The sequence below is a fragment of the Somniosus microcephalus genome, unplaced genomic scaffold (assembly GCF_052327205.1).
Source record: "Somniosus microcephalus isolate GS21.2 unplaced genomic scaffold, FLI_Smic_1.0 unresolved_chr3, whole genome shotgun sequence".
Classification (NCBI taxonomy): Eukaryota; Metazoa; Chordata; class Chondrichthyes; order Squaliformes; family Somniosidae; genus Somniosus; species Somniosus microcephalus.
Genome location: NW_028225181.1, coordinates 15,929,855 through 15,955,929, shown reverse-complemented (window position 1 = coordinate 15,955,929; position 26,075 = coordinate 15,929,855). Strand labels below are relative to the sequence as shown.

Genomic DNA, 26,075 nt, shown 5'->3' with positions numbered 1-26,075 from the left:
GAGACCCACTCTCATGTCAGAGTGTGAGACCTCCTCTCGTGTCAGAGTGCGAGACCCTCGTGTCAGAGTGCAAGACCCTCGTGCCAGAGTGTGAGACCCCCTCTCAGTGTCAGAGTGTGAGACACCCTCTCGTGTCAGACCCCCTCTCGTGTCAGAGTGCGAGACCCTCGTATCAGAGTGTGAGACTCCCTCTCGTGTCAGAGTGTGAGACCCTCATGTCAGAGTGTGAGACTCCCCTCTCGTGTCAGAGTGTGAGACCCCCTCGCGTGTCAGAGTGTGAGACCCTCGTGTCAGAGTGCGAGACCCCCTCTCGTGTCAGAGTGTGAGACCCCCTCTCGTGTCAGTGTGAGTCCCCTCTCGTGTCAGAGTGCGAGACCCCCTCTCGTGTCAGAGTGCGAGACCCTCTCTCGTGTCAGAGTGTGAGACCCTCGTGTCAGAATGTGAGGCCCCCTCTCATGTCAGAGTGTGAGACCCCCACTCGTGTCAGAGTGCGAGACCCTCGTGCCAGAGTGTGAGACCCCCCTTGTGCCAGAGTGTGAGACCCCCTCTCGTGTCAGAGTGTGAGACCCCCTCTCGTGTCAGAGTGTGAGACCCCCTCTCGTGTCAGAGTGTGAGACCCCCTCTCGTGTCAGGCCCCCTCTCGTGTCAGACCCCCTCTCGGGTCAGAGTGCGAGACCCTCGTATCAGAGTGTGAGACTCCCTCTCGTGTCAGAGTGTGAGACCCTCGTGTCAGAGTGCGAGACCCCCTCTCGTGTCAGAGTGCGAGACCCTCTCTCGTGTCAGAGTGTGAGACACTCGTGTCAGAGTGTGAGACCCCATCTCATGTCAGAGTGTGAGACCCCCCTCGTGTCAGAGTGCGAGACCCTCGTGCCAGAGTGTGAGACCCCCCCTCGTGTCAAAGTGTGAGACCCCCTCTCGTGTCAGAGTGTGAGACCCCCTCTCATGTCAGAGTGTGAGACTCCCTCTCGTGTCAGAGTGTGAGACCCCTCTCGTGTCAGAGTGTGAGACTCCCTCTCGTGTCAGAGTGTGAGACGCCCTCTCGTGTCAGAGTGCGAGACCCACTCTCGTGTCAGAGTGTGAGACTCCCTCTCGTGTCAGAGTGTGAGACCCCCTCTCGTGTCAGAGTGTGAGACCCCTCTCGTGTCAGAGTGTTAGACTCCCTCTCGTGTCAGAGTGTGAGACCCCTCTCATGTCAGAGTGTGAGACCCCCTCTCGTGTCAGAGTGTGAGACCCCCTCTCGTGTCAGAGTGCGAGACCCTCGTGCCAGAGTGTGAGATCCCCTCTCGTGTCAGAGTGTGAGACCCCCTCTCGTGTCAGAGTGTGAGACCCCCTCTCGTGTCAGCCCCCCTCTTGGGTCAGAGTGTGAGACCCTCGTATCAGAGTGTGAGACTCCCTCTCATGTCAGAGTGTGAGACCCTCGTGTCAGAGTGTGAGACCCACTCTCGTGTCAGAGTGTGAGACCCCCTCTCGTGTCAGAGTGTGAGACCCCCTCTCGTGTCAGAGTGTGAGACCCCCTCTCGTGTCAGAGTGTGAGACTCCCTCTCGTGTCAGAGTGTGAGATTCCCTCTTGTGTCAGAGTGTGAGACTCCCTCTTGTGTCCGAGTGTGAGACTCCCTCTCGTGTCAGATTGTGAGACCTTCGTGTTAGAGTGTGAGACCCCCTCTCGTGTCAGAGTGTGAGACCCCCTCTCGTGTCAGAGTGCGAGAATCCCTCTCGTGTCAGAGTGCGAGACCCTCGTGTCAGAGTGCGAGACCCTCGTGTCAGAGTGCGAGACCCTCGTGTCAGAGTGTGAGACCCCCTCTCGTGTCAGAGTGCGAGACCCTCGTATCAGAGTGTGAGACTCCCTCTCGTGTCAGAGTGCGAGACCCCCTCTCGTGTCAGAGTGCGAGACCCTCTCTCGTGTCAGACCCCCTCTCGTGTCAGACCCACTCTCGTGTCAGAGTGTGAGACCCCCCCTCGTGTCAAAATGAGACACTCATGTCAGAGTGTGAGACCCCCCTCTCGTGTCAGTGTGAGACCCTCGTGTCAGAGGGCGAGACCCACTCTCATGTCAGAGTGTGAGACCTCCTCTCCTGTCAGTGTGCGAGACCCTCATGTCAGAGTGCAAGACCCTCGTGCCAGAGTGTGAGACCCCCTCTCGTGTCAGAGTGTGAGACCCCCTCTCGTGTCAGACCCCCTCTCGTGTCAGAGTGCGAGACCCTCGTATCAGAGTGTGAGACTCCCTCTCGTGTCAGAGTGTGAGACCCTCGTGTCAGAGCGTGAGACTCCCTCTCGTGTCAGAGTGTGAGACCCCCTCGCGTGTCAGAGTGTGAGACCCTCGTGTCAGAGTGCGAGGCCCCCTCTCGTGTCAGAGTGTGAGACCCCCTCTCGTGTCAGAGTGTGAGTCCCCTCTCGTGTCAGAGTGCGAGAACCCCTCTCGTGTCAGAGAGCGAGAGCCCCTCTCGTGTCACAGTGCGAGACCCCCTCTCGTGTCAGAGTGCGAGACCCTCTCTCGTGTCAGAGTGTGAGACCCTCGTGTCAGAGTGTGAGACCCCCTCTCATGTCAGAGTGTGAGACCCCCTCTCGTGTCAGAGTGCGAGACCCTCGTGCCAGAGTGTGAGACCCCCCTTGTGCCAGAGTGTGAGACCCCCTCTCGTGTCAGAGTGTGAGATCCCCTCTCGTGTCAGAGTGTGAGACCCCCTCTCGTGTCAGACCCCCTCTCGTGTCAGACCCCCTCTCGGGTCAGAGTGCGAGACCCTCGTATCAGAGTGTGAGACTCCCTCTCGTGTCAGAGTGTGAGACCCTCATGTCAGAGTGCAAGATCCCCTCTCGTGTCAGAGTGCGAGACCCTCTCTCGTGTCAGGGTGTGAGACCCTCGTGTCAGAATGTGAGACGCCCTCTCATGTCAGAGTGTGAGACCCCATCTCGTGTCAGAGTGCGAGACCCTCGTGCCAGAGTGTGAGACCCCCCCTCGTGCCAGAGTGCGAGACCCCCTCTCGTGTCAGAGTGTGAGACTCCCTCTCGTGTCAGAGTGTGAGACGCCCTCTCGTGTCAGAGTGCGAGACCCCTCTCGTGTCAGAGTGTGAGACCCCCTCTCGTGTCAGGGTGCGAGACCCTCGTGCCAGAGTGTGAGACCCCCTCTCGTGTCAGAGTGTGAGACCCCCTCTCGTGTCAGCCCCCCTCTTGGGTCAGAGTGTGAGACCCTCGTATCAGAGTGTGAGACTCCCTCTCATGTCAGAGTGTGAGACCCTCGTGTCAGAGCCCCTCTCGTGTCAGAGTGTGAGACCCCCTCTCGTGTCAGAGTGTGAGACCCCCTCTCGTGTCAGAGTGTGAGACTCCCTCTTGTGTCCGAGTGTGAGACTCCCTCTCGTGTCAGATTGTGAGACCTTCGTGTCAGAGTGTGGGACCCCCTCTCGTGTCAGGGTGTGAGACCCCCTCTCGTGTCAGAGTGCGAGACTCCCTCTCGTGTCAGAGTGCGAGACCCTCGTGTCAGAGTGCGAGACCCTCGTGTCAGACTGCGAGACCCTCGTGTCAGACTGCGAGACCCTCGTGTCAGAGTGCGAGACCATCGTGTCAGAGTGCGAGGCCCTCGTGTCAGAGTGCGAGACCCTCATGTCAGAGTGCGAGACCCCCTCTCGTGTCAGAGTGCGAGACCCTCGTGTCAGAGTGTGAGACCCTCGTGTCAGAGTGCGAGACCCTCGTGTCAGAGTGTGAGACCCCCTCTCGTGTCAGAGTGCGAGACCCTCTTGTCAGAGTGCGAGACCCTCTTGTCAGAGTGGGAGACCCTCGTGTCAGAGTGCGAGACCCTCATGTCAGAGTGCGAGGCCCTCGTGTCAGAGTGCGAGACCCTCGTGTCAGAGTGTGAGACCCCCTCTTGTGTCAGAGTGCGAGACCCTCATGTCAGAGTGTGAGACCCCCTCTTGTGTCAGAGTGCGAGACCCTCGTGTCAGAGTGTGAGACCCCCTCGTGTCAGAGTGCGAGAACCTCGTGTCAGAGTCTGAGACTCTCTCTCGTGTCAGAGTGTGAGACCCTCGTGTCAGAGTGTGAGACCCCCTCTTGTGTCAGAGTGCGAGACCCTTGTGTCAGAGTGTGAGAACCCCTCTTGTGTCAGAGTGCGAGACCCTCATGTCAGAGTGTGAGACTGCCTCTCGTGTCAGAGTGTGAGACCCTCGTGTCAGAGTGTGAGACCCCCCCTTGTGTCAGAGTGTGAGACCCTCTTGTCAGAGTGTGAGACTCTCGTGTCAGAGTGCGAGACCCTCATGTCAGTTTGAGACCCCCTCTCGTGTCAGAGTGCGAGACCCTCGTGTCAGAGTGTGAGACCCCCTCTCGTGTCAGAGTGTGAGACCCCCCTCTCGTGTCAGAGTGCAAGACCCTCGTGTCAGAGTGTGAGACCCCCTCTTGTGTCAGAGTGCGAGGCCCTCGTGTCAGAGTGTGAGACTCCCACTCGTGTCAAAGTGCGAGGCCCTCGTATCAGAGTGTGAGACCCCCTCTCGTGTCAGAGTGTGAGACCCTCTTGTCAGAGTGCGAGACCCTCTTGTCAGAGTGCGAGACCCTCGTGTCAGAGTGCGAGACCCTCGTGTCAGAGTGCGAGACCCTCGTGTCAGAGTGTGAGACCCTCGTGTCAGAGTGTGAGACCCTTGTGTCAGAGTGCGAGACCCTCGTGTCAGAGTGTGAGACACCCTCTTGTGTCAGAGTGTGAGACCCTCGTGTCAGAGTGTGAGACCCCCTCTCATGTCAGAGTGTGAGACCCTCGTGTCAGAGTGTGAGACACCCTCTCGTGTCAGAGTGTGAGACCCTCGTGTCAGAGTGCGAGACCCTCGTGTCAGAGTGTGAGACCCTCATGTCAGAGTGTGAGACACCCTCTTGTGTCAGAGTGGGAGACCCTCGTGTCAGAGTGTGAGACCCCCTCTTGTGTCAGAGTGCGAGACCCTCGTGTCAGAGTGTGAGACTCCCTCTCGTGTCAGAGTGTGAGACTCTCATGTCAGAGTGCGAGACCCTCGTGTCAGTGTGAGACCCCCTCTCGTGTCAGAGTGCGAGACCCTCGTGTCAGAGTGTGAGACTCCCTCTCGTGTCAGAGTGTGAGACCCTCGTATCAGAGTTGGAGACCCTCGTGTCAGAGTGCGAGACCCTCATGTCAGAGTGCGAGACCCTCGTGTCAAAGTGCGAGACCCTTGTGTCAGGGTGTGAGACCCTCTCGTGTCAGAGTGTGAGGTCCCCTCTCTCGTACCGTCATTGTCGATGGTGAAGGGGACCTCAGGCGTGAGGATCTCATAGAAGCAAATCTGGCTGTACTGAGGCGAGCAGTCACCGTCCACCGCCTCCACCTTCAGGATGCGGTCGTACATCTTCCCCTCGCTCACCGCCACCTGGTACAGCCTCTCCACGAACACCGGCACAAACTCATTCACGTCATTCACACGCACGTGGACCACCGCCCTGCAACCAAGCACAGGAGCCAATCAGAACAACACACGGGGTGGGGGGGGTGGTGGGGGGGAAGGGTGGGAGGGAGAGAGAGGGAGGAATGAAGGGAGGGAGAGAGAAAGGGAGGAATGGAGGGAGGAAGAGGGGAGGAGGGAGAGAGATGGAATGAGAGAGGGGGAGGAAGAGAGTGGGAGAGAATGAGAGGGGGAGGAGGGAGAGAGTGAAAGGGGGAGGAAGAGGGGAGGAGGGAGAGAGAGGGAGAGGTGAGGGCAGAGGAGGGGAGGGAGAACGAGAGTGAGGGAGTGAGAGTGTGAGAAAGGAGAGGAGGAGGTGGGGGAAGGGGAGGGGAGGAGAGTGGAGGGGGAGAGGTCGGGGAGGGAGGAGAGGGGTGGGGGAGAAAGTGGGAGACAGGGATGGGGAAGGAGGGAGAAGGAGTCTCTGCAGGGCAGGTACAATACAGAGCCCCCTCTACATTACTCCGACAGTGCACCCCCACTTTATACCCAGTGTCAGCATCGAGCACTCCCGGGGCATGTACAATACAGAGCTCCCTCTACATTACCCTGACAGTGCACCCCCACTTTATACCCAGTGTCAGCATCGAGCACTCCCGGGGCAGGTACAATACAGAGCTCCCTCTACATTACACTGACAGTGTACCCCCACTTTATACCCAGTGTCAGCATCGAGCGCTCCCGGGGCAGGTACAATACAGAGCTCCCTCTACATTACACTGACAGTGTACCCCCACTTTATACCCAGTGTCAGCATCGAGCGCTCCCGGGGCAGGTACAATACAGAGCTCCCTCTACATTACACTGACAGTGTACCCCCACTTTATACCCAGTGTCAGCATCGAGCACTCCCGGGGCAGGTACAATACAGAGCTCCCTCTACATTACACTGACAGTGTACCCCCACTTTATACCCAGTGTCAGCATCGAGCACTCCCGGGGCAGGTACAATACAGAGCTCCCTCTACATTACACTGACAGTGTACCCCCACTTTATACCCAGTGTCAGCATCGAGCACTCCCGGGGCAGGTACAATACAGAGCCCCCTCTACATTACCCTGACAGTGTGCCCCCACTTTATACTCAGTGTCAGTATCGAGCACTCCCGGGGCAGGTACAATACAGAGCCCCCTCTACATTACCCTGACAGTGTACCCCCACTTTATACCCAGTGTCAGCATCGAGCACTCCCGGGGCAGGTACAATACAGAGCTCCCTCTACATTACCCTGACAGTGCACCCCCACTTTATACCCAGTGTCAGCATCGAGCACTCCCGGGGCAGGTACAATACAGAGCTCCCTCTACATTACACTGACAGTGTACCCCCACTTTATACCCAGTGTCAGCATCGAGCACTCCCGGGGCAGGTACAATACAGAGCTCCCTCTACATTACACTGACAGTGTACCCCCACTTTATACCCAGTGTCAGCATCGAGCACTCCCGGGGCAGGTACAATACAGAGCCCCCTCTACATTACCCTGACAGTGTGCCCCCACTTTATACTCAGTGTCAGTATCGAGCACTCCCGGGGCAGGTACAATACAGAGCCCCCTCTACATTACCCTGACAGTGTACCCCCACTTTATACCCAGTGTCAGCATCGAGCACTCCCGGGGCAGGTACAATACAGAGCCCCCTCTACATTACCCTGACAGTGTACCCCCACTTTATACCCAGTGTCAGCATCGAGTGCTCCCGGGGCAGGTACAATACAGAGCCCCCTCTACATTACCCTGACAGTGTACCCCCACTTTATACCCAGTGTCAGCATCGAGTGCTCCCGGGGCAGGTACAATACAGAGCCCCCTCTACATTACCCTGACAGTGTCCCCCCACTTTATACCCAGTGTCAGCATCGAGCACTCCCAGGGCAGGTACAATACAGAGCTCCCTCTACATTACCCTGACAGTGTACCCCCACTTTATACCCAGTGTCAGCATCGAGCACTCCCGGGGCAGGTACAATACAGAGCTCCCTCTACATTACCCTGACAGTGCACCCCCACTTTATACCCAGTATCAGCATCGAGCGCCCCCGGGCCAGGAACAATACAGAGCTCCCTCTACAATACCCGGACAGTGCACCCGCACTTTATACCCAGTGTCAGCATCGAGCACTCCCGGGGCAGGTACAATACAGAGCTCCCTCTGCATTACCCTGACAGTGTACCCCCACTTTATACCCAGTGTCAGCATCGAGCACTCCCGGGGCAGGTACAATACAGAGCTCCCTCTACATTACCCTGACAGTGTACACCCACTTTATACCCAGTGTCAGCATCGAGCACTCCCGGGGCAGGTACAATACAGAGCTCCCTCTACATTACCCTGACAGTGTACCCCCACTTTATACCCAGTGTCAGCATCGAGCGCTCCCGGGGCAGGTACAATACAGAGCTCCCTCTACATTACCCTGACAGTGTACCCCCACTTTATACCCAGTGTCAGCATCGAGCACTCCCGGGGCAGGTACAATACGGAGCTCCCTCTACATTACACTGACAGTGTCCCCCCACTTTATACCCAGTGTCAGCATCGAGCACTCCCAGGGCAGGTACAATACAGAGCCCCCTCTACATTACCCTGACAGTGCACCCCCACTTTATACCCAGTGTCAGCATCGAGCACTCCCAGGGCAGGTACAATACAGAGCTCCCTCTACATTACCCTGACAGTGCACCCCCACTTTATACCCAGTGTCAGCATCGAGCACTCCCAGGGCAGGTACAATACAGAGCTCCCTCTACATTACCCTGACAATGTACCCGCACTTTATACCCAGTGTCAGCATCGAGCACTCCCGGGGCATGTACAATACAGAGCTCCCTCTACATTACCCTGACAGTGCACCCCCACTTTATACCCAGTGTCAGCATCGAGCACTCCCGGGGCAGGTACAATACAGAGCTCCCTCTACATTACCCTGACAGTGTACCCCCACTTTATACCCAGTGTCAGCATCGAGCGCTCCCAGGGCAGGTACAATACAGAGCTCCCTCTATATCACCCTGACAGTGTACCCCCACTTTATACCCAGTGTCAGCATCGAGCACTCCCGGGGCAGGTACAATACAGAGCTCCCTCTATATCACCCTGACAGTGTACCCCCACTTTATACCCAGTGTCAGCATCGAGCGCTCCCAGGGCAGGTACAATACAGAGCTCCCTCGACATTACCCTGACAGTGCACCCCCACTTTATACCCAGTGTCAGCATCGAGCACTCCCAGGGCAGGTACAATACAGAGCTCCCTCTACATTACCCTGACAGTGCACCCCCACTTTATACCCAGTGTCAGCATCGAGCACTCCCAGGGCAGGTACAATACAGAGCTCCCTCGACATTACCCTGACAGTGCACCCCCCTTTATACCCAGTGTCAGCATCGAGCACTCCCGGGGCAGGTACAATACAGAGCTCCCTCTACATTACCCTGACAGTGCACCCCCACTTTATACCCAGTGTCAGCATCGAGCACTCCCAGGGCAGGTACAATACAGAGCTCCCTCTACATTACCCTGACAGTGTACCCCCACTTTATACCCAGTGTCAGCATCGAGCACTCCCGGGGCAGGTACAATACAGAGCTCCCTCTGCATTACCCTGACAGTGTACCCCCACTTTATACCCAGTGTCAGCATCGAGCACTCCCAGGGCAGGTACAATACAGAGCTCCCTCTGCATTACCCTGACAGTGTATCCCCACTTTATACCAGTGTCAGTATCGAGCACTCCCGGGGCAGGCACAATACAGAGCTCCCTCTACATTACCCTGACAGTGTACCCCCACTTTATACCCAGTGTCAGCACCGAGCACTCCCGGGGCAGGTACAATACAGAGCCCCCTCTACATTACCCTGACAGTGTACCCCCACTTTATACCCAGTGTCAGCATCGAGCGCTCCCGGGGCAGGTACAATACAGAGCTCCCTCTACATTACCCTGACAGTGCACCCGCACTTTATACCCAGTGTCAGCATCGAGCACTCCCGGGGCAGGTACAATACAGAGCTCCCTCTACATTACACTGACAGTGCACCCCCACTTTATACCCAGTGTCAGTATCGAGCACTCCCGGGGCAGGTACAATACAAGACAGATACATTACATGGAGGATCAAGGTGGAGATTAAGTCCCATATCCCTATTCCCATCTCCCGACGGCCCTCTCAATTACTTGTGTGATCTCTTCATATTGGTTTTGTCTGGTCCTTCTCCGCAGTCGTGAGCCTGGATGGTAAAGGTGTGTTCCTTCTGTGCCTCGCAGTCGACAGCCTCCTTCGCCCGGATCAACCCCTCCCCCGTCATCTTGTCCAGGACCACCGCCTCGAATGGAACATTCTGCCCATGGATTTTGAACCCGCAAATCTCACCTGTTGGAGAACAGTGATAGATACTTAGGGCAGAGTCCCAATGGACCCAAACCCCTTCCCATTCCCTCCCATTGCACAGAATCCCACTGGACCCAAACCCCTTCCCATTCACTCCCATTGTACAGGATCCCAATGGACCCAAACCCCTTCCCATTCACTCCCATTGTACAGAATCCCAATGGACCCAAACCCCTTCCCATTCCTCCCATTGTACAGAATCCCAATGGACCCAAACCCCTTCCCAGTCCTCCCATTGCACAGAACCCCAATGGACCCAAACCCCTTCCCAGTCACTCCCATTGCACAGAATTCCAATGGACAAAAACCTCTTCCCATTCATTCCCATAGTACATAATCCCAATGGACCCAAACCCCTTCCCATTCACTCCCATTGTACAGAATCCCAATGGACCCAAACCCCTTCCCATTCCCTACCATTCTACAGAATCCCAATGGACCCAAACCGCTTCACATTACCTCCCATTGCACAGAATCCTAATAGACCCAAACCCCTTCCCATTCCCACCCATTGCATGGAATCCCAATAGACCGAAACCCCTTCCCATTAACTCCCGTTGCACAGAATCCCAATGGACCCAAACCCTGTCCCATTCCCTGCCATTGCACAGAAACACAATGAACCCAAATCCATTCCCATCCATTGCACAGACTCCCAATGGACCCAAACCCCTTCCCATTCACTCCCATTGTACAGAATCCCAATGGACTAAACCCCTTCCCAATCACTTCCATTGTACAGAATCCCAATGGACTAAGCCCATTCCCAATCACTTCCATTGTACAGAATTCCAATGGACCCAAACCCCTTCCCAATCACTTCCATTGTACAGAATCCCAATGGACCCAAACCTCTTCCCAATCACTTCCATTGTACAGAATCCCAATGGACCCAAACTCCTTCCCAATCACTTCCATTGTACAGAATCCCAATGGACCCAAACTCCTTCCCAATCACTTCCATTGTACAGAATCCCAATGGACTAAACACATTCCCAAACACACCCATTGTACAGAATCCCAATGGACCCAAACTCCTTCCCAATCACTTCCATTGTACAGAATCCCAATGGACCCAAACTCCTTCCCATTCACTCCCATTGTACAGAATCCCAATGGACCAAATCCCTTCCCATTCCCTCCTATAGTACAGAATCCCAATGGACCAAACCCTTTCCCAATCACTCCCATTGTACAGAATCCCAAAGGACCCAAATCCCTTCCCATTCCCTCCCATAATACAGATTCCCAATGGACGATTTCCCCATCACGTTGAGTCCTGTTGAGTCTAACTGAATCCAGCTGAGGCTCGTGAGTCCTAGTAAACCCCGTTCAGCCCTGTTAAGTCCCGATAAGTTCCACTGAGTCCCATTGAGTCCAGTTGAGGCCAATTCAGCCCATTTGAGTCCCAGTGACTGCAGGTGCCAGGTTTCCCTGGTGTGGCCCATGCTGATACCATATCCCCTACCTGCGTAGTGCAGTGGTGCGTCTTTATCAATGGCGAAGAGCGGAGGGTTGAGGAGGACGGTCTTGTCATTCTCCATTACGATGCCCTGGTACTCAGCCTCGATCCATGGCTTGTGCTTGTTGGCTGGCAGAGGGCGAGAAAGCACATTGTAGATCAATGGGCCCTAGGGTGGAGACTGGCAGAGAGGGCAACGGTGGTTCTGGAGAGGTTGGGGTAGTGGAGGGGTTAGTGGTCCCATGCGCACTGACTCTCACTGGGGTACGGGTACCACAGACACTGACTCTCACTGGAGTACGGGTTCCACAGACACAGGCTCTCACTGGGGTACGGGTTCCATGCGCACTGACTCTCACTGGGGTACGGGTACCACACACACTGACTCTCACTGGGGTATGGGTCCCATGCGCACTGACTCTCACTGGGGTACGGGTACCACAGACACTGACTCTCACTGGAGTACGGGTCCCATGCGCACTGACTCTCACTGGGGTACGGGTTCCATGCGCACTGACTCTCACTGGGGTACGGGTACCACAGACACTGACTCTCACTGGAGTACGGGTCCCATGCGCACTGACTCTCACTGGGGTACGGGTACCACACACACTGACTCTCACTGGGGTATGGGTCCCATGCGCACTGACACTCACTGGGGTACGGGTACCACAGACACTGACTCTCACTGGGGTACGGGTTCCACAGACACTGACTCTCACTGGGGTACGGGTTCCACAGACACTGACTGTCACTGGGGTACGGGTTCCACACACACTGACTCTCACTGGGGTACGGGTTCCACAGACACTGACTCTCACTGGGGTACGGGTTCCACAGTCACTGACTCTCACTGGGGTACGGGTTCCACAGACACTGACTCTCACTGGGGAAATGGGTTCCACAGACACTGACTGTTGCGTTTGCAAAGATAATCCAGAGGCCGTATGCAGAGCTCAATTCATGTTGCTTTTAATGGCTGATCCAAACACACTCTTACAGGCAAAAGCAATCCAATACCTATATCCAATGTCAGACACAATACAACGATAACAGCACTATCAAACTCCATGTGCTCAGGCCAAGGCAATCGAGTACCTATCACCAATGTCAGACATAACACTAACTCTCAATGGGGCACAGATCCACAGGCACTTACTGTCACTGGGGTATGAGTTCCAGTCACTGACTCTCACTTGGGTACAGGTTCTACAGACACAGACTCTCACTGGGGTACGGGTTCCACAGGCATTGACTCTCACTGGGTTATGGGTCCCACAGACACTGACTCTCACTGGGTTATGGGTCCCACAGACACTGACTCTCACTGGGGTATGGGTCCCACAGACACTGACTCTCACTGGGGTACAGGTTCCACAGGCACTGACTCGCACTGGGGTATGGGTTCCACTGACACTGACTCTCACTGGGGTATGGGTTCCACTGACACTGACTCTCACTGGGGTACAGGTTCCACAGACACTGACTCTCACTGGGGTACGGGTTCCACAGGCACTGACTCTCACTGGTGTGTGGTTTCCACAGACACTGACACTCACTGTGGTACGGGTTCCACAGACGCTGAATCTCACTGGGGTACGGGTCCCACAGACACTGACTCTCACTAGGGTACAGCTTCCACAGACACTGACTCTCACTGGGGTACATGTCCCACAGGCACTGACTCTCACTGGGGTACGGGTTCCCCAGACACTGACGCTCACTGGGGTATGGGTTCAACACTGACTTTGACTGGGGTACAGGCTCCACAGACACTGACTCTCACTGGGGTACAGGTTCCACAGACACTGACTCTCACTGGGTTACAGGTTCCACAGACACTGACTGAGTTAGGGAAATTGACGGGATTGAAGGTCGATAAATCCCCAGGGCCTGATAATCTACATCCTAGGGTACTTAAGGAAGTGGCCGTAGAAATAGATGCATTGCTGGTTATCTTCCAAAATTCGATAGACTCTGGAACAGTTCCCATGGATTGGAGGGTAGCTAATGTGACCACAGTATTTAAAAAAGGTGGTAGAGAGAAAACGAGGAATTACAGACCGGTAAGCCTGACATCAGTAGTGGGGAAAATGCTAGAGTCCATTATAAAAGATGTAATAGCAGAGCACTTGGAAAACAGTGACAGGATCGGACAAAGTCAACATGGATTTACAAAAGGTAAATCATGCTTGACTAATCTACTGGAATTTTTTGAGGATGTAACAAGTAGAATAGATAAGGGAGAACCAGTGGATGTGGTGCATTTGGACTTTCAGAAGGCTTTTGATAAGGTCCCGCATAAGAGACTAGCGTGTAAAGTTAAAGCACATGGGATTGGGGGCAAGGTACTGACTTGGATAGAGAACTAGTTGGCAGACAGGAAGCAAAGTGTTGGAATAAACGGGTCTTTTTCCGAGTGGCAGACAGGCAGTGACTAGTGGGGTACCGCAAGGATCAGCCTTAGTGCGAGTCATCAAAGAGTGCTCTGAGTTTGGGTAAGTGTGAGAGTTCTTTAATTGTTATTTCTCTTCAGATCATTCTTGATATGATTACTTAAGCAGTTTAAGTAAAGGGGAAAAGTTAAATATTTGGGATTCTGTTGGTTTAAGAAGAGTAAAACAAGGTTACACTGCAGTAGGAGTAAATTGGCACAGCAGGCAGTGGAAACCAGTTTTCTAACCAATCAGCAGGGGTGACTCATTTGGCTGTAAACAAACAAACAGTATAAAAAGACCAGTCCTAGTGCGAGCAAGCATTGAGTGTGAGTCATCAAAGAGTGCTCTGAGTTTGGGTAAGTGTGAGTTAGGGTAAGTGGGGTGTTAGGTGCTCTTTTCAAACTTTAACTCTGTGGGTTGTAGTTAATAAGGCCTTTCTGGTGCAGAGTGACTGTTGGTAAACCATTTAACTGGTGTAACTAGAGGGATTGACTTAATTTAAATCCAATTAATTAAAGGGGATACTAGCATCTAAAATCGGGCAGAGGGTGTCCATAACTAACAATAAAAAATTTAATTAATTACATAGAATGGAGCAGGTGATGTGTTACTGTTGCGAGATGTGGGAGCTGGTGAACCCCATTGAGGCTCACGGTGATTATGTCTGTGACAAGTGTCTGCTGCTACAGGAACTCCAACTCCGTGTTGATGAGCTGGAGTCTGAGCTTCAGACACTGCGACACATCAGGGAGGGGGAGAAGTACCTGGACTCTGTGTATCAGGAGGTGGTCACACCTATGAAGTTAATTAATTCAGATGTAGCCCATGGTCAGGGACAGGACGGTGTGACTACGAGTGAGGCAGGTACGGGAATCCAGGAGGTAGAGCTGGAGGAGCCGCAGCCCTTGCTCTTGTCCAACAGGTTCGAGGTTCTTACTCCCTGTGGGGACAGGAGCAGGGACTGCAGGGAGGATGAGCAACCTGGCCACAGCACCGTGGAACGGGGGGCCATTCAAGAGGGGGGAGTAAATAGAAATGTTGTAGTGGTAGGGGATAGTATTATTCGGGGGATAGATAGAGTTCTCTGCAGCCGAGAGCGAGAGTCCCGAAGGCTGTGTTGCCTACCTGGTGCCAGGGTTAAGGACATCTCCTCTGGGCAGGAAAGAAACTTGCAGTGGGAGGGGGTGGATCCAGTTGTCATGGTCCATGTTGGTACAAACGACGTAGATAGGACTAGGAAGCCGGTTCTGTTAAAGGAGTATGAGCAGCTAGGGGTCAAATTAAAAAACAGAACCTCAAGGGTAATAATCTCTGGATTATTACCCGAGCCACGAGCAAATTTGGCTAGGACAAATAAAATTAGAGAGTTAAATGCGTGGCTCAAAGACTGGTGTGGGAGAAATGGGTTTTGCTTCCTGGGACACCGGCACCAGTACTGGGGCAGGAGGGAGCGGTTCCGTTGGGACGGGCTTCACTTGGCCAGTGCTGGGACTAGAGTCCTGGCGGATCATATAACTAGGGCTGTAGAGAGGGCTTTAAACTAACTAGTCGGGGGGAGGTTCCTAGAGAGCAAATAATAAAAATGACAACAGAGAAGGTCATAGACTTAGGTAGCAGTGGGGAAATTAAAAACCAGAGCGTGTCAGGAAGGGGCAGAAGGTATGGAGTAAAAGGTAAAGTAATAAAAAGGGCAAAAGCAGGAACTAAGTGTCACAAAACATATTTGAAAGTTCTCTATCTGAATGCATGTAGCATTCGTAACAAAATAGATGAGTTAATGGCACAAATAACTACATATGGGTATGATCTTGTGGCCATTACAGAAACATGGCTGCAGGGTGACAATGCCTGGGCATTAAACATACCAGGTTATTTAACGATCAGGAAGGACAGGCAGGAAGGAAGGGGAGGTGGGGTGGCTATGTTAATAAAGGAAGGAATCACTGTAATACAGAGAAATGATATTGGGTCAAAAGATCAGGATAATGAAACAGTTTGGGTGGAGGTAAGGAATAATAAGGGGAAAAAAACACTAGTGGGCGTAGTCTATCGGCCTCCGAACAGTTGCAACTCTGTTGGACAGAGTATCAATCAGGAAATAGTTGAGGCTTGTAATAAGGGAACATCTATAATTATGGGGGATTTTAACTATCATATTAATTGGACAAATCAAATTGGGCAGGGCTGCCTTGAGGATGAGTTCATTGAGTGTATTAGGGATGGGTTTCTTGAGCAGTATGTAACTGAACTGACCAGGGGGCAAGCAACCTTAGATCTGGTCCTGTGTAACGAGACAGGATTAATTAAAAATGTCCTAGTAAAGGATCCCTTTGGAATGAGTGACCATAACATGGTTGAATTCCATATTCAATTAGAGGGTGAGAAGGTTGGATCTCAAACAAGCGTGCTAAGCTTGAATAAAGGAGACTATGAAGGTATGAGCGTTGAATTGAGTAGAGTGGATTGGGAAAATAGATAAAAGGGTAAGACGATACATGATCAGTGGTGTACATTTAAGGAGTTATTTTACAACTTCCAAAAAATATATATTCCACTGAGAAGAAAAGGGTGTAAAAGAAAAGACAGCCATCCGTGGCTAAGTAAAGAAATTAAGGATAGTATTCCACTAAAAACAAGGGCATATAACGTAGCCAAATCTAGTGGGAGGATAGAGGATCGGGAAAACTTCAAAAGACAGCAAAAAATAACAAAAAGATTGATTAAGAAAGGGAAGGTAGATTATGAAAGTAAATTAGCAAAAAATATAAAAACAGATAGTAAGAGTTTTTATAGTTATATAAAAAGAAAAAGGGTGGCTAAAGTAAATGTTGGTCCCTTAGAGGATGAGACCAGGAAATTAATGGTTTGAAATATGGAGATGGCAAAAACACTGAATGAATATTTTGTATCAGTCTTTACAGTAGAAGACACTAAGAATAACCCAACACTGGACAAACAGGGGGCTAAAGCGGGGGAGGAGCTAAACACGATCAAAATCACTAAGGAAGTGGTACTCGGTAAAATAATTGGACTCAAGGCGGATAAATCACCTGGACCTGATGGCTTACATCCTAGGGTCTTGAGGGAAGTGGCGGTAGGGATTGTGGATGCATTAGTAATAATTTTCCAAAACTCCCTGGACTCAGCAAAGGTCCCGGCAGACTGGAAAACTGCTAATGTAACACCCTTATTTAAAATCGGCAGTAGACAGAAGGCTGGAAACTATAGACCGGTTAGCCTAACATCTGTGGTAGGTAAAATTTTGGAGTCCATTATTAAGGAGACAGTAACAGGACATTTGGATAATCATAATTTAATAGGACAAAGTCAGCATGGTTTTATGAAGGGGAAGTCATGTTTGACAAATTTGCTGGAGTTCTTTGAGGAAGTAACGTATAGGGTGGATAAAGGGGAACCAGTGGACTTCGTGTATTTAGACTTCCAAAAGGCATTTGACAAGGTACCACACAAAAGATTATTGCTTAAGATAAAAAATCACGGGATTGGGGGTAATATTCTGGCATGGATAGAGGATTGGCTATCTAACAGAAGGCAGAGAGTTGGGATAAATGGTTCATTCTCAGACTGGCAATCAGTAACTAGTGGTGTTCCACAGGGGTCAGTGCTGGGTCCCCAACTCTTTACAATCTATATTAACGATTTGGAGGAGGGGACCGAGTGTAACATATCAAAGTTTGCAGATGATACTAAGATGGGAGGGAAAGTAGTGAGTGAGGAGGACATAAAAAACCTGCAAGGGGACATAGACAGTAAGTGGGCAGAGATTTGGCAGATGGAATACAATACTGGAAAGTGTGAGGTTATGCACTTTGGCAGGAAAAATCGTAGAGCAAATTATTATCTTAATGGCAAGAAACTGGAAAGTACTGAAGTACAAAGGGATCTGGGGGTCCTGGTGCACGAAACTCAAAAGGTTAGTATGCAGGTGCAGCAAGTGATTAAGAAGGCCAATGGAATGTTGGCTTTCATTGCTAGGGGGATAGAATATAAAAATAGGGAGGTATTGCTTCAGTTGTACAAGGTATTAGTGAGACCGCACCTGGAATACTGCGTACAGTTTTGGTGTCCATACTTAAGAAAAGACATACTTGCTCTCGAGTCAGTACAAAGAAGGTTCACTTGGTTAATCCCGGGGACGAGGGGATGGACATATGAGGAGAGGTTGAGTAGATTGGGACTCTACTCATTGGAGTTCAGAAGAATGAGAGGTGATCTTATTGAAACATATAAGATTGTGAAGGGGTTGGATCAGGTGGATGCAGGGAGGATGTTCCCGATGATGGGTGAAACTAGAACTAGGGGGCATAGTCTTAGAATAAGGGGCTGCTCTTTCAAAACTGAGATGAGGAGGAACTACTTCACTCAGAGGATGGTAGGTCCATGGAATATGCTGCCCCAAAAAGCTGTAGAAGCTACATCTTATATATATAAACGAGTCGTTCTGTCTGTCTGTCTATCTGTCTGTCCTTCTGTCTGTCTGTCCTCGGGTGTGCGTCTGTCCGGCTATGCGCTCGAAAGTTATAGAGCCTACCTACGCGCGCGTTGCCTCCAAAGAAAGCTTACGGTTCCGGGACGGTCGTAAGCGTATTTACTTTTCGGTCGGACGAAAATTGTTCACGCCTTATGCAAAAAACCTTCAAAATTAAACTCATTATCTGCTACTTAGCATTGATTGACTGACGTCAAGGTTCGACCAATCCTGTGCCGTCACGATTGACCAATCCTACAGTACGGTCCCCTGATGGTTGGCCAATCAGTGTGTGTGTGTGGGCGGGACTAATCGTTTTCATCTCAGGGATCTGCCAGCCATTGTTTCACTGCTTCCAGCTCAAACTACTCTCCTTATCCAGCTTTGAAAAAGTTAGTATCTCTCTTAAAAATAACATAACATTTACCAAAAACGTTTTATAAGTACTTTCACTTTCATCTTTCAAGGTATTAAAAGGTAGAAATGTTGCCCGGCAGCAGATTGAGAGAGGGACACAGACAGGGCCCAAAAGCCTGGGACTCGATTTAAAATGTTGCCCGGCAGCAGATTCACTGAGGGACACAGAGAGGCCCCAAAGCCTGGCACTCGATTTAAACCGCCCGGCCCAAAACAGCCCTGGCAAAGCCGGGCTCCCCCAGCTAGTCATTACATAAATTTAAAACAGAAATAGACAGTTTCCTAGAAGTAAAGGGAATTAAGGGTTACGGGGAGCGGGCAGGAATTTGGACATGAGTCTAGGTTCGGATCGGACATGGCCCTGTGGGTAGCGGAGCGGGCCCAGGGGCCGTGTAGCCTGATCCTGCTCCTATTTCGTGTGTCTAATTCTGTTAGATTCAGGAGATGGTTCTGTGATAGTAGATTGGCGGTTAGGATCAGATCAGCCATGATCTTATTGAATGGCGGAGCAGGCTCGAGGGGCCGATTGGCCTACTCCTGCTCCTATTTCTTATGTTCTTATGTTCTTATGACCCCAGCTATTCACAATATATATTAATGATCTAGACGAGGGAACTAGATGTAATAGCTCCAAGTTTGCAGACAACACAAAGCTGGGTGGGCGTGTGTGCTGTGAGGAGGATGCAGAGAAACTCCAGTATGATATGGACGGGTTGGGTGATTGGGCAGATGCATGGCAGATGCAGTATAATGTGGATAAATGCGAGGTTATCCACTTTGGTGGCAAAAATAGGAAGGCAGATTATTATCTGAACGGCAATAGATTGGGAGAAGGGGAAGTACAACGAGGCCTGGGTGTCCTTGTGCACCAGTCGCTGAAGGTAAGCATGCAGGTGCAGCAGGTGGTTAAGAAGGCAAATGGTATGTTGGCCTTCATAGCGAGAGGGTTCAAGTACAGGAACAAGGAAGTCTTGCTGCAGTTGTACAGGGCTTTGGTGAGACCACATCTTGAGTATTGTGTGCAGTTTTGGTCGCCTTATCTGAGGAAGGATGTTCTTGCCATGGAGGGAGTGCAGCGAAGATTCACCAGGCTGATACCTGGGATGGCAGGAATGACGTATGAGGAGAGATTGTGTCGATTGGGCTTATACTCACTGGAGTTTAGAAGAATGAGAGGGGATCTCATTGAAACTTATAAAATTCTAACAGGACTATGTGGTAAACCACTGTTTGTATTCCACTGTGTACATGCCTGGACATGCCTCGGCTGACTCCTCCCACAAGTCCAAGTATAAAGGTGACTGCTCCCCAGCCCTTTGTATTTCTGGACCGGTCGACCACTCGAGGCAGACCTTCATTCTTTTGTTAATAAAAGCCTTTAGTTACTCTCTTAACTCTCAGTCTTTTATGAGTAATTGATAGCGCATCAATTTTATTAACAACATTTTTATAATGGAGAAGATCCTCACACCAGCATGCCTGGACTTAGATCATCGGGAGGCGGATTCAGCCACCAAGTTTACTCACTGGATTAAGTGTTTCGAAAAATTCCTGACCGCCTCCGCAGCAATCAAATCGGACGAGGACAAACTGGATGTCCTGACCTCCAAAGTGAACCACCGAGTGTACTCGGTCATCCAAGACGCGACCTCGTACGCGGACACTATCAAGCTCCTCAAGGACCAGTACACGCACCCAGTGAACGAAGTGTACGCCAGGCACCTCCTGGGGAGTCGTAAACAACAACCTGGGGAATCGACCGTGGAATACCTTCAGGCACTGTCTGTGCTTGGCCGGGCCTGTGGTTGTAAGGATGTAAAGGCCGCCGTGTACACAGAGAAACTTATCCGGGACGCTTTTGTAGCGGGCCACAGATCCAATTACACCCGACAGCGACTGTTGGAGCAGAGTGACCTCGACCTCAACAAGGCCTCAGAACTCGCACTATCATTGGATGCAGCCTACCGGGGCATGGATGCCTACTCCTCTGCACTGTGGACGCCGCGGGGAATGACAGCCTGGGACACGGTAGGACCGCCTCATAGCGCCGTGCCACCCCAGCCACACCCCAGCAACGGCCCAGCTACCGCAGCAGTGTCCCAAGGCCAGACAGCAGTGCCCCAAGGCCAGAAATGCTACTTCTGTGGCCAGGCAAAACACCCCAGAGCGCGCTGCCCGGCGAAAAACGCGATCTGCTCGGGCTGCGGGAAGAAGGGACACTACGCTAACGTCTGCAGGGCCAAAGCCACCCCGAACCCCAGCAGCGCCGCGTGTGGGCCATGTGGGCCGCCATCTTGGGCCTCCCCGGCCATGTGCGAACCACCGGTACAGCAGCCATTTTGGACGCCTCCAGCCACATGGGGATCATGGACGCCGCCATCTTGGATGACAGCCGGAACGCAGCAGGCCCCCAACACCGCCTCATCTGATACCCGCAGCGACACACCGACCCCTACGCTGGCATCCGTTACACTGGACCAAGCGAGACCGCACCAGCTGGCCAGTTCCACAATGGACATTAAGGTAAATGGCCACGATACAATCTGCCTTTTTGACTCTGGGAGCACGGAGAGCTTCATCCACCCCGACACGGTGCGGCGTTGCTCTCTCCCAGTCCTGCCTGCGCACCAGCGGATTTCTATGGCCTCCGAGTCCCAGTCGGCGGACATCGGCGGCTACTGCGTAGTGACACTCGTAGTAGACGGGACCGTGTACGATCATTTTAAATTTCTGGTCCTGCCCGACCTCTGCGCTGCCGTCCTGCTGGGGTTAGATTTTCAGTGCCACCTTAAAAGTGTTACGATGGCGTACGGTGGACCCCTACCCCCACTCACAGTCCGCAGCCAGCAGCTCCCAAATTGCCCGCCGCGCACCAGGTGCAACCTCTCCACACTCAGAGTCACCCCCCCACTGTTTGCTAACCTCACCCCCGACTGTAAGCCCATCGCCACAAAGAGCAGGCGATACAGTGCCGGGGACAGGGTTTTCATTAAAACCGAAGTGGAGCGGCTCCTGAAGGAAGGGATTATTGAGGGCAGCACCAGCCCCTGGTGAGCCCAGGTTGTGGTCGTTAAGACCGGCGAGAAGCAGCGCCTGGTCATCGACTACAGCCAGACAATAAATCGCTACACCCTGCTGGATGCCTACCCACTCCCCCGCATAGCTGACATGGTCAACCTGATCGCGCAGTACCGCGTCTTCTCGACCATTGACCTGAAATCAGCGTACCACCAGCTCCCTATCCGCCCTGAGGACCGCCAGTATACTGCCTTTGAGGCAAACGGCCGCCTCTACCACTTCCTTAGGGTTCCCTTTGGCGTCACCAACGGGGTCTCTGTCTTCCAAAGGGAGATGGACCGGATGGTAGATCAAAATGCGTTGCAGGCCACTTTCCCATATCTGGACAATGTGACCATCTGCGGCCGTGACTTGCAGGACCACGACGCAAACCTCGAAAAATTCCTCCGCACCGCCCAACTCCTGAACCTGACATATAACAAGGAGAAGTGCATATTCCGCACAAACCGCCTCGCCATCCTTGGCTGTGTTGTGGAACACGGAGTCATCGGCCCCGACCCCGACCGGATGCGTCCCCTTATGGAACTCCCACTGCCCCACTGCCTCAAGGCCCTGAAGAGGTGCCTAGGGTTTTTCTCCTATTATGCCCAGTGGGCCCCCTACTATGCGGACAAGGCCCATCTGCTGATCAAGTCCACCTCTTTTCCCTTGACGGCAGAGGCCCGCTTAGCCTTCCACCGTATCAAGGAAGACATTGCCAAAGCCACCATGCACGCAGTGGACGAATCCATCCCCTTCCAGGTGGAAAGCGACGCGTCCGACTTTGCCCTGGCCGCTACCCTCAATCAGGCGGGGAGACCCGTGGCCTTCTTTTCACGAACCCTCCAAGGCCCGGAGACCAGACACTCCGCTGTTGAGAAGGAGGCCCAGGCGATTGTGGAGGCTGTGCGTCATTGGAGGCACTACCTGGCTGGAAAACGATTTACCCTGCTCACTGACCAACGTTCAGTTGCGTTCATGTTTAACAACAAGCAGAGGGGCAAAATCAAAAATGACAAGATCTTGAGGTGGAGAATCGAACTTTCCACCTACAATTACGAGATCTTGTACCGACCCGGGAAGCTCAATGAACCCCCGGATGCGCTATCGCGTGGCACCTGCGCCAGCGCGCAGATCGATAGACTACGGGTCCTCCACAATGACCTCTGCCACCCGGGGGTCACCAGGTTCTTCCACTTCATCAAGGCCCGCAACCTGCCTTACTCTATTGAGGAGGTCAGGACCATGACCAGGAACTGCCAAGTCTGCGCTGAGTGCAAACCGCACTTTTATAGACCAGACAGGGCCCACCTGATAAAAGCCACTCGCCCCTTCGAGCGCCTGAGCGTTGATTTTAAAGGGCCTCTCCCCTCCTCCGACCGCAATGTGTACTTCCTCAATATTATTGATGAGTACTCCCGTTTCCCGTTCGCCATCCCCTGCCCGGACATGACCAGTGCCACGGTCATTAAATGTCTGAACGACCTCTTCACCCTGTTCGGTTTCCCCAGCTATATCCATAGCGACCGGGGCTCATCGTTTATGAGCGACGAACTCCGTCAGTACCTGCGAACTAGGGGTATTGCCACAAGCAGGACCACCAGTTACAACCCCCGGGGGAACGGACAGGTGGAAAGAGAAAATGCGACAGTTTGGAAGGCCGCCCTGCTAGCCTTAAAGTCTAGGGGCCTTCCAACCTCCCGCTGGCAGGATGTGCTCCCCGATGCGCTCCACTCTATTCAGTCACTGCTCTGCACTGCCACTAACACCACCCCTCATGAGAAAATGTTTGTCTTCCCAAGGAAGTCCACATCGGGGACATCGCTACTGCCATGGCTGACATCCCCAGGGCCGGTCCTACTGAGAAGGCACGTGAGGACCCATAAAATGGACCCCCTGGTCGAGAGGGTCGACCTCCTCCACGCCAACCCCCAGTATGCTTACATTGCATACCCGGACGGACGGGAGGACACAGTCTCCATAAGAGACCTTGCACCCTCGGGGGCCGCAGTAACCCACTACTCACTACCACCCTCCCCCACGATCCGATATCCAGCCCCAGCAGACGGCAGGCCTGGGCCCTGCGACCCGCTCGACATCTACGAGGACGACACGCCTGTGCCACAGCCTATGCAGGACTCGACGCCGGAAGCTCCACTACCCCTGCCGTCGCCACGCCGATCACAGCGGCAGACAAGACCTCCGGAGAGACTCCAATACACTAACTTTTAATACACTTCACCCCGCCGGACTCAATTTTAAACAAGGGGTGAATGTGGTAAACCACTGTTTGTATTCCACTGTGTACATGCCTGGACATGCCTCGGCTGACTCCTCCCACAAGTCCTAGTATAAAGGTGACTGCTCCCCAGCCCTTTGTATTTCTGGACCGGTCGACCACTCGAGGCAGACCTTCATTCTTTTGTTAATAAAAGCCTTTAGTTACTCTCTTAACTCTCAGTCTTTTATGAGTAATTGATAGCGCATCAGACTATACAGACTAGATGCAGGAAGGATGTTCCCGATGGCGGGGGAGTCCAGAACCAGGGGTCACAGTCTAAGGATAAGGGGTAGGCCATTTAGGACTGAGATGTGGAGGAATTTCTTCACCCAGAGAGTGGTGAACCTGTGGAATTCTCTACCACAGAAGGCAGTTGAGGCCAATTCATTAAATATATTCAAGAAGGAGTTGGATATATTTCTTAAGGCTAAAGGGATCAAGGGATATGGGGAGAAGGCAGGGACAGGTACTGAATTTGGATGATCAGCGATGAACTCAATAAATGGCAGAACAGGCTCGAGGGGCCGAATGGCCTACTCCTGCTCCTATCTTCTATGTTTCTATGTTTCAATGACTCTCACTGGGGTACGGGTTCCACAGACACTGATTCTCACTGGGGTACTGTAGTGTATGTACTTTGCAGAAGGAACTATATTCTGCAACCCCTGTATACTGCAGTGCCAGTCGTGACCACTCCTGTATATAAGCCTGTGTAGTAACATTTGCCTAGTAGTTCCAGGTTGCCTCCATTCAGTAAAGACCTGTTATAACCAACTCCTGCAGTCCGTGTCTCAGTTATACACGGACATAATACTGGCGATGAGCAGATACGAACTTACCTACAGTCTGCACCACCTCATGGGGATCCATCCCTGAAGCGAAGTTATCAGAGGTCGCGGCCAGAAGGAAGAAAGAAACAGTAGAAACGGGCGTCGACCGTGGGCATCCGCCTCTGAGTCAGCGGAGTTGAAGATTTGCAGGAGAGGCTGTCGAGAGCGGGGCTTGGTTATCCTGTTGATGGTGCTTCAGCTAATCGGGCTGGTGGCAGGTAGTACACTGATCCTTCCTGGGCTGCGGCGGTCTAGAGCTCGAGCGGGTGGCTTGCAACGGGGCCGAGCAGCGTTGTCGGGAAGAGGAGAGAGAGAGAGAGAGGGTGGAGCACACAGGGCGCGGCCGGTGCTACGAAGCCGGGCAGCGCACAGACCCGAGAAGAGGGAGGCAAGAGTCCGCAGGGTTGTTCCGACGACGGGGAAATAATAAAAATTAAACGCGCAGAAAGCCGCGAGGAGCTGCAGTTTGCCACGGGAACCGCGGAGAGCGGCGTTAGCAGCAGCGTGGGGGGAAGTGCGCGAAGACCATAGGGCGTCGCCATCAAGGCATAAAACGGCAGCAACAGCGGAGAAGACAGAAAGCGCGGGAGGCGCCATCTTAATCCAGCGGGGAAGAAGGCAAAACGCGGGAGGTGTCATTTTGTTAAATCGGGGAAGAAGGCAAAGCGCGGGAGGCGCCATCTTAGATTTCCAAGATGCCGAAGACTGGCAATATCACTGCCTTCGATAATGCAATAGAAGACTGGACCACGTATGTGGAAAGAGTCGAGGTATATTGCGAGGCAAACGAAGTAGCCGATGAGAAAAAGGCATCGGTACTGCTAAACTTAATGGGCGCAAGAACGTACGGCCTATTGCGGGACCTGATTACTCCAGCCAAACCGAAGGCGAAGAGTTTTAACGAAATTGTTGCTATCCTACAGGAACACCTAAATCCTACACCACTGCTGATAGCAGAAAGATTTAAATTCCACAGGAGAAATCAGCATAAAGATGAGAGCAATGCTGATTACCTTACGGAACTACGCAAGCTATCAAAGCACTGCCAGTTCGGAGCAGGACTGGCAGATACCTTACGAGACAAATTTGTCTGTGGACTCCTGAGTGAAGGAACCCAGAAGAGGTTACTCTCAGAGAAAGAACCAACGCTAGATAAGGCTTTCAGCGTGGCAGTATCGTACGAAGCAGCAGCAAGGGGAGCTGCGGGAATACAGCAAAAGCCACAGGAATACGGCACCCATGAAATGACACGGGGATTTGCAAAATGTTATCGCTGCGGCAGAACAAGC

The 26,075-nt window shown here is 52.6% G+C and overlaps 1 protein-coding gene across 1 annotated transcript in view; it reads right to left on the bottom strand.

The window, feature by feature from the left end:
- LOC147091223 (calsyntenin-3-like) overlaps positions 1 to 26,075 on the bottom strand; it is a 105,731-nt gene that overhangs the window by 20,801 nt on the left and 58,855 nt on the right. Inside the window, exons 2-4 of the mRNA XM_085976486.1 lie at positions 11,281 to 11,403; positions 9,599 to 9,794; positions 5,207 to 5,415 (exon numbers count right to left, since the gene is read on the bottom strand). Coding sequence (XP_085832612.1) covers positions 5,207 to 5,415; positions 9,599 to 9,794; positions 11,281 to 11,403 — 528 coding nt within the window. The remainder of the gene's footprint in view (positions 1 to 5,206; positions 5,416 to 9,598; positions 9,795 to 11,280; positions 11,404 to 26,075) is intronic.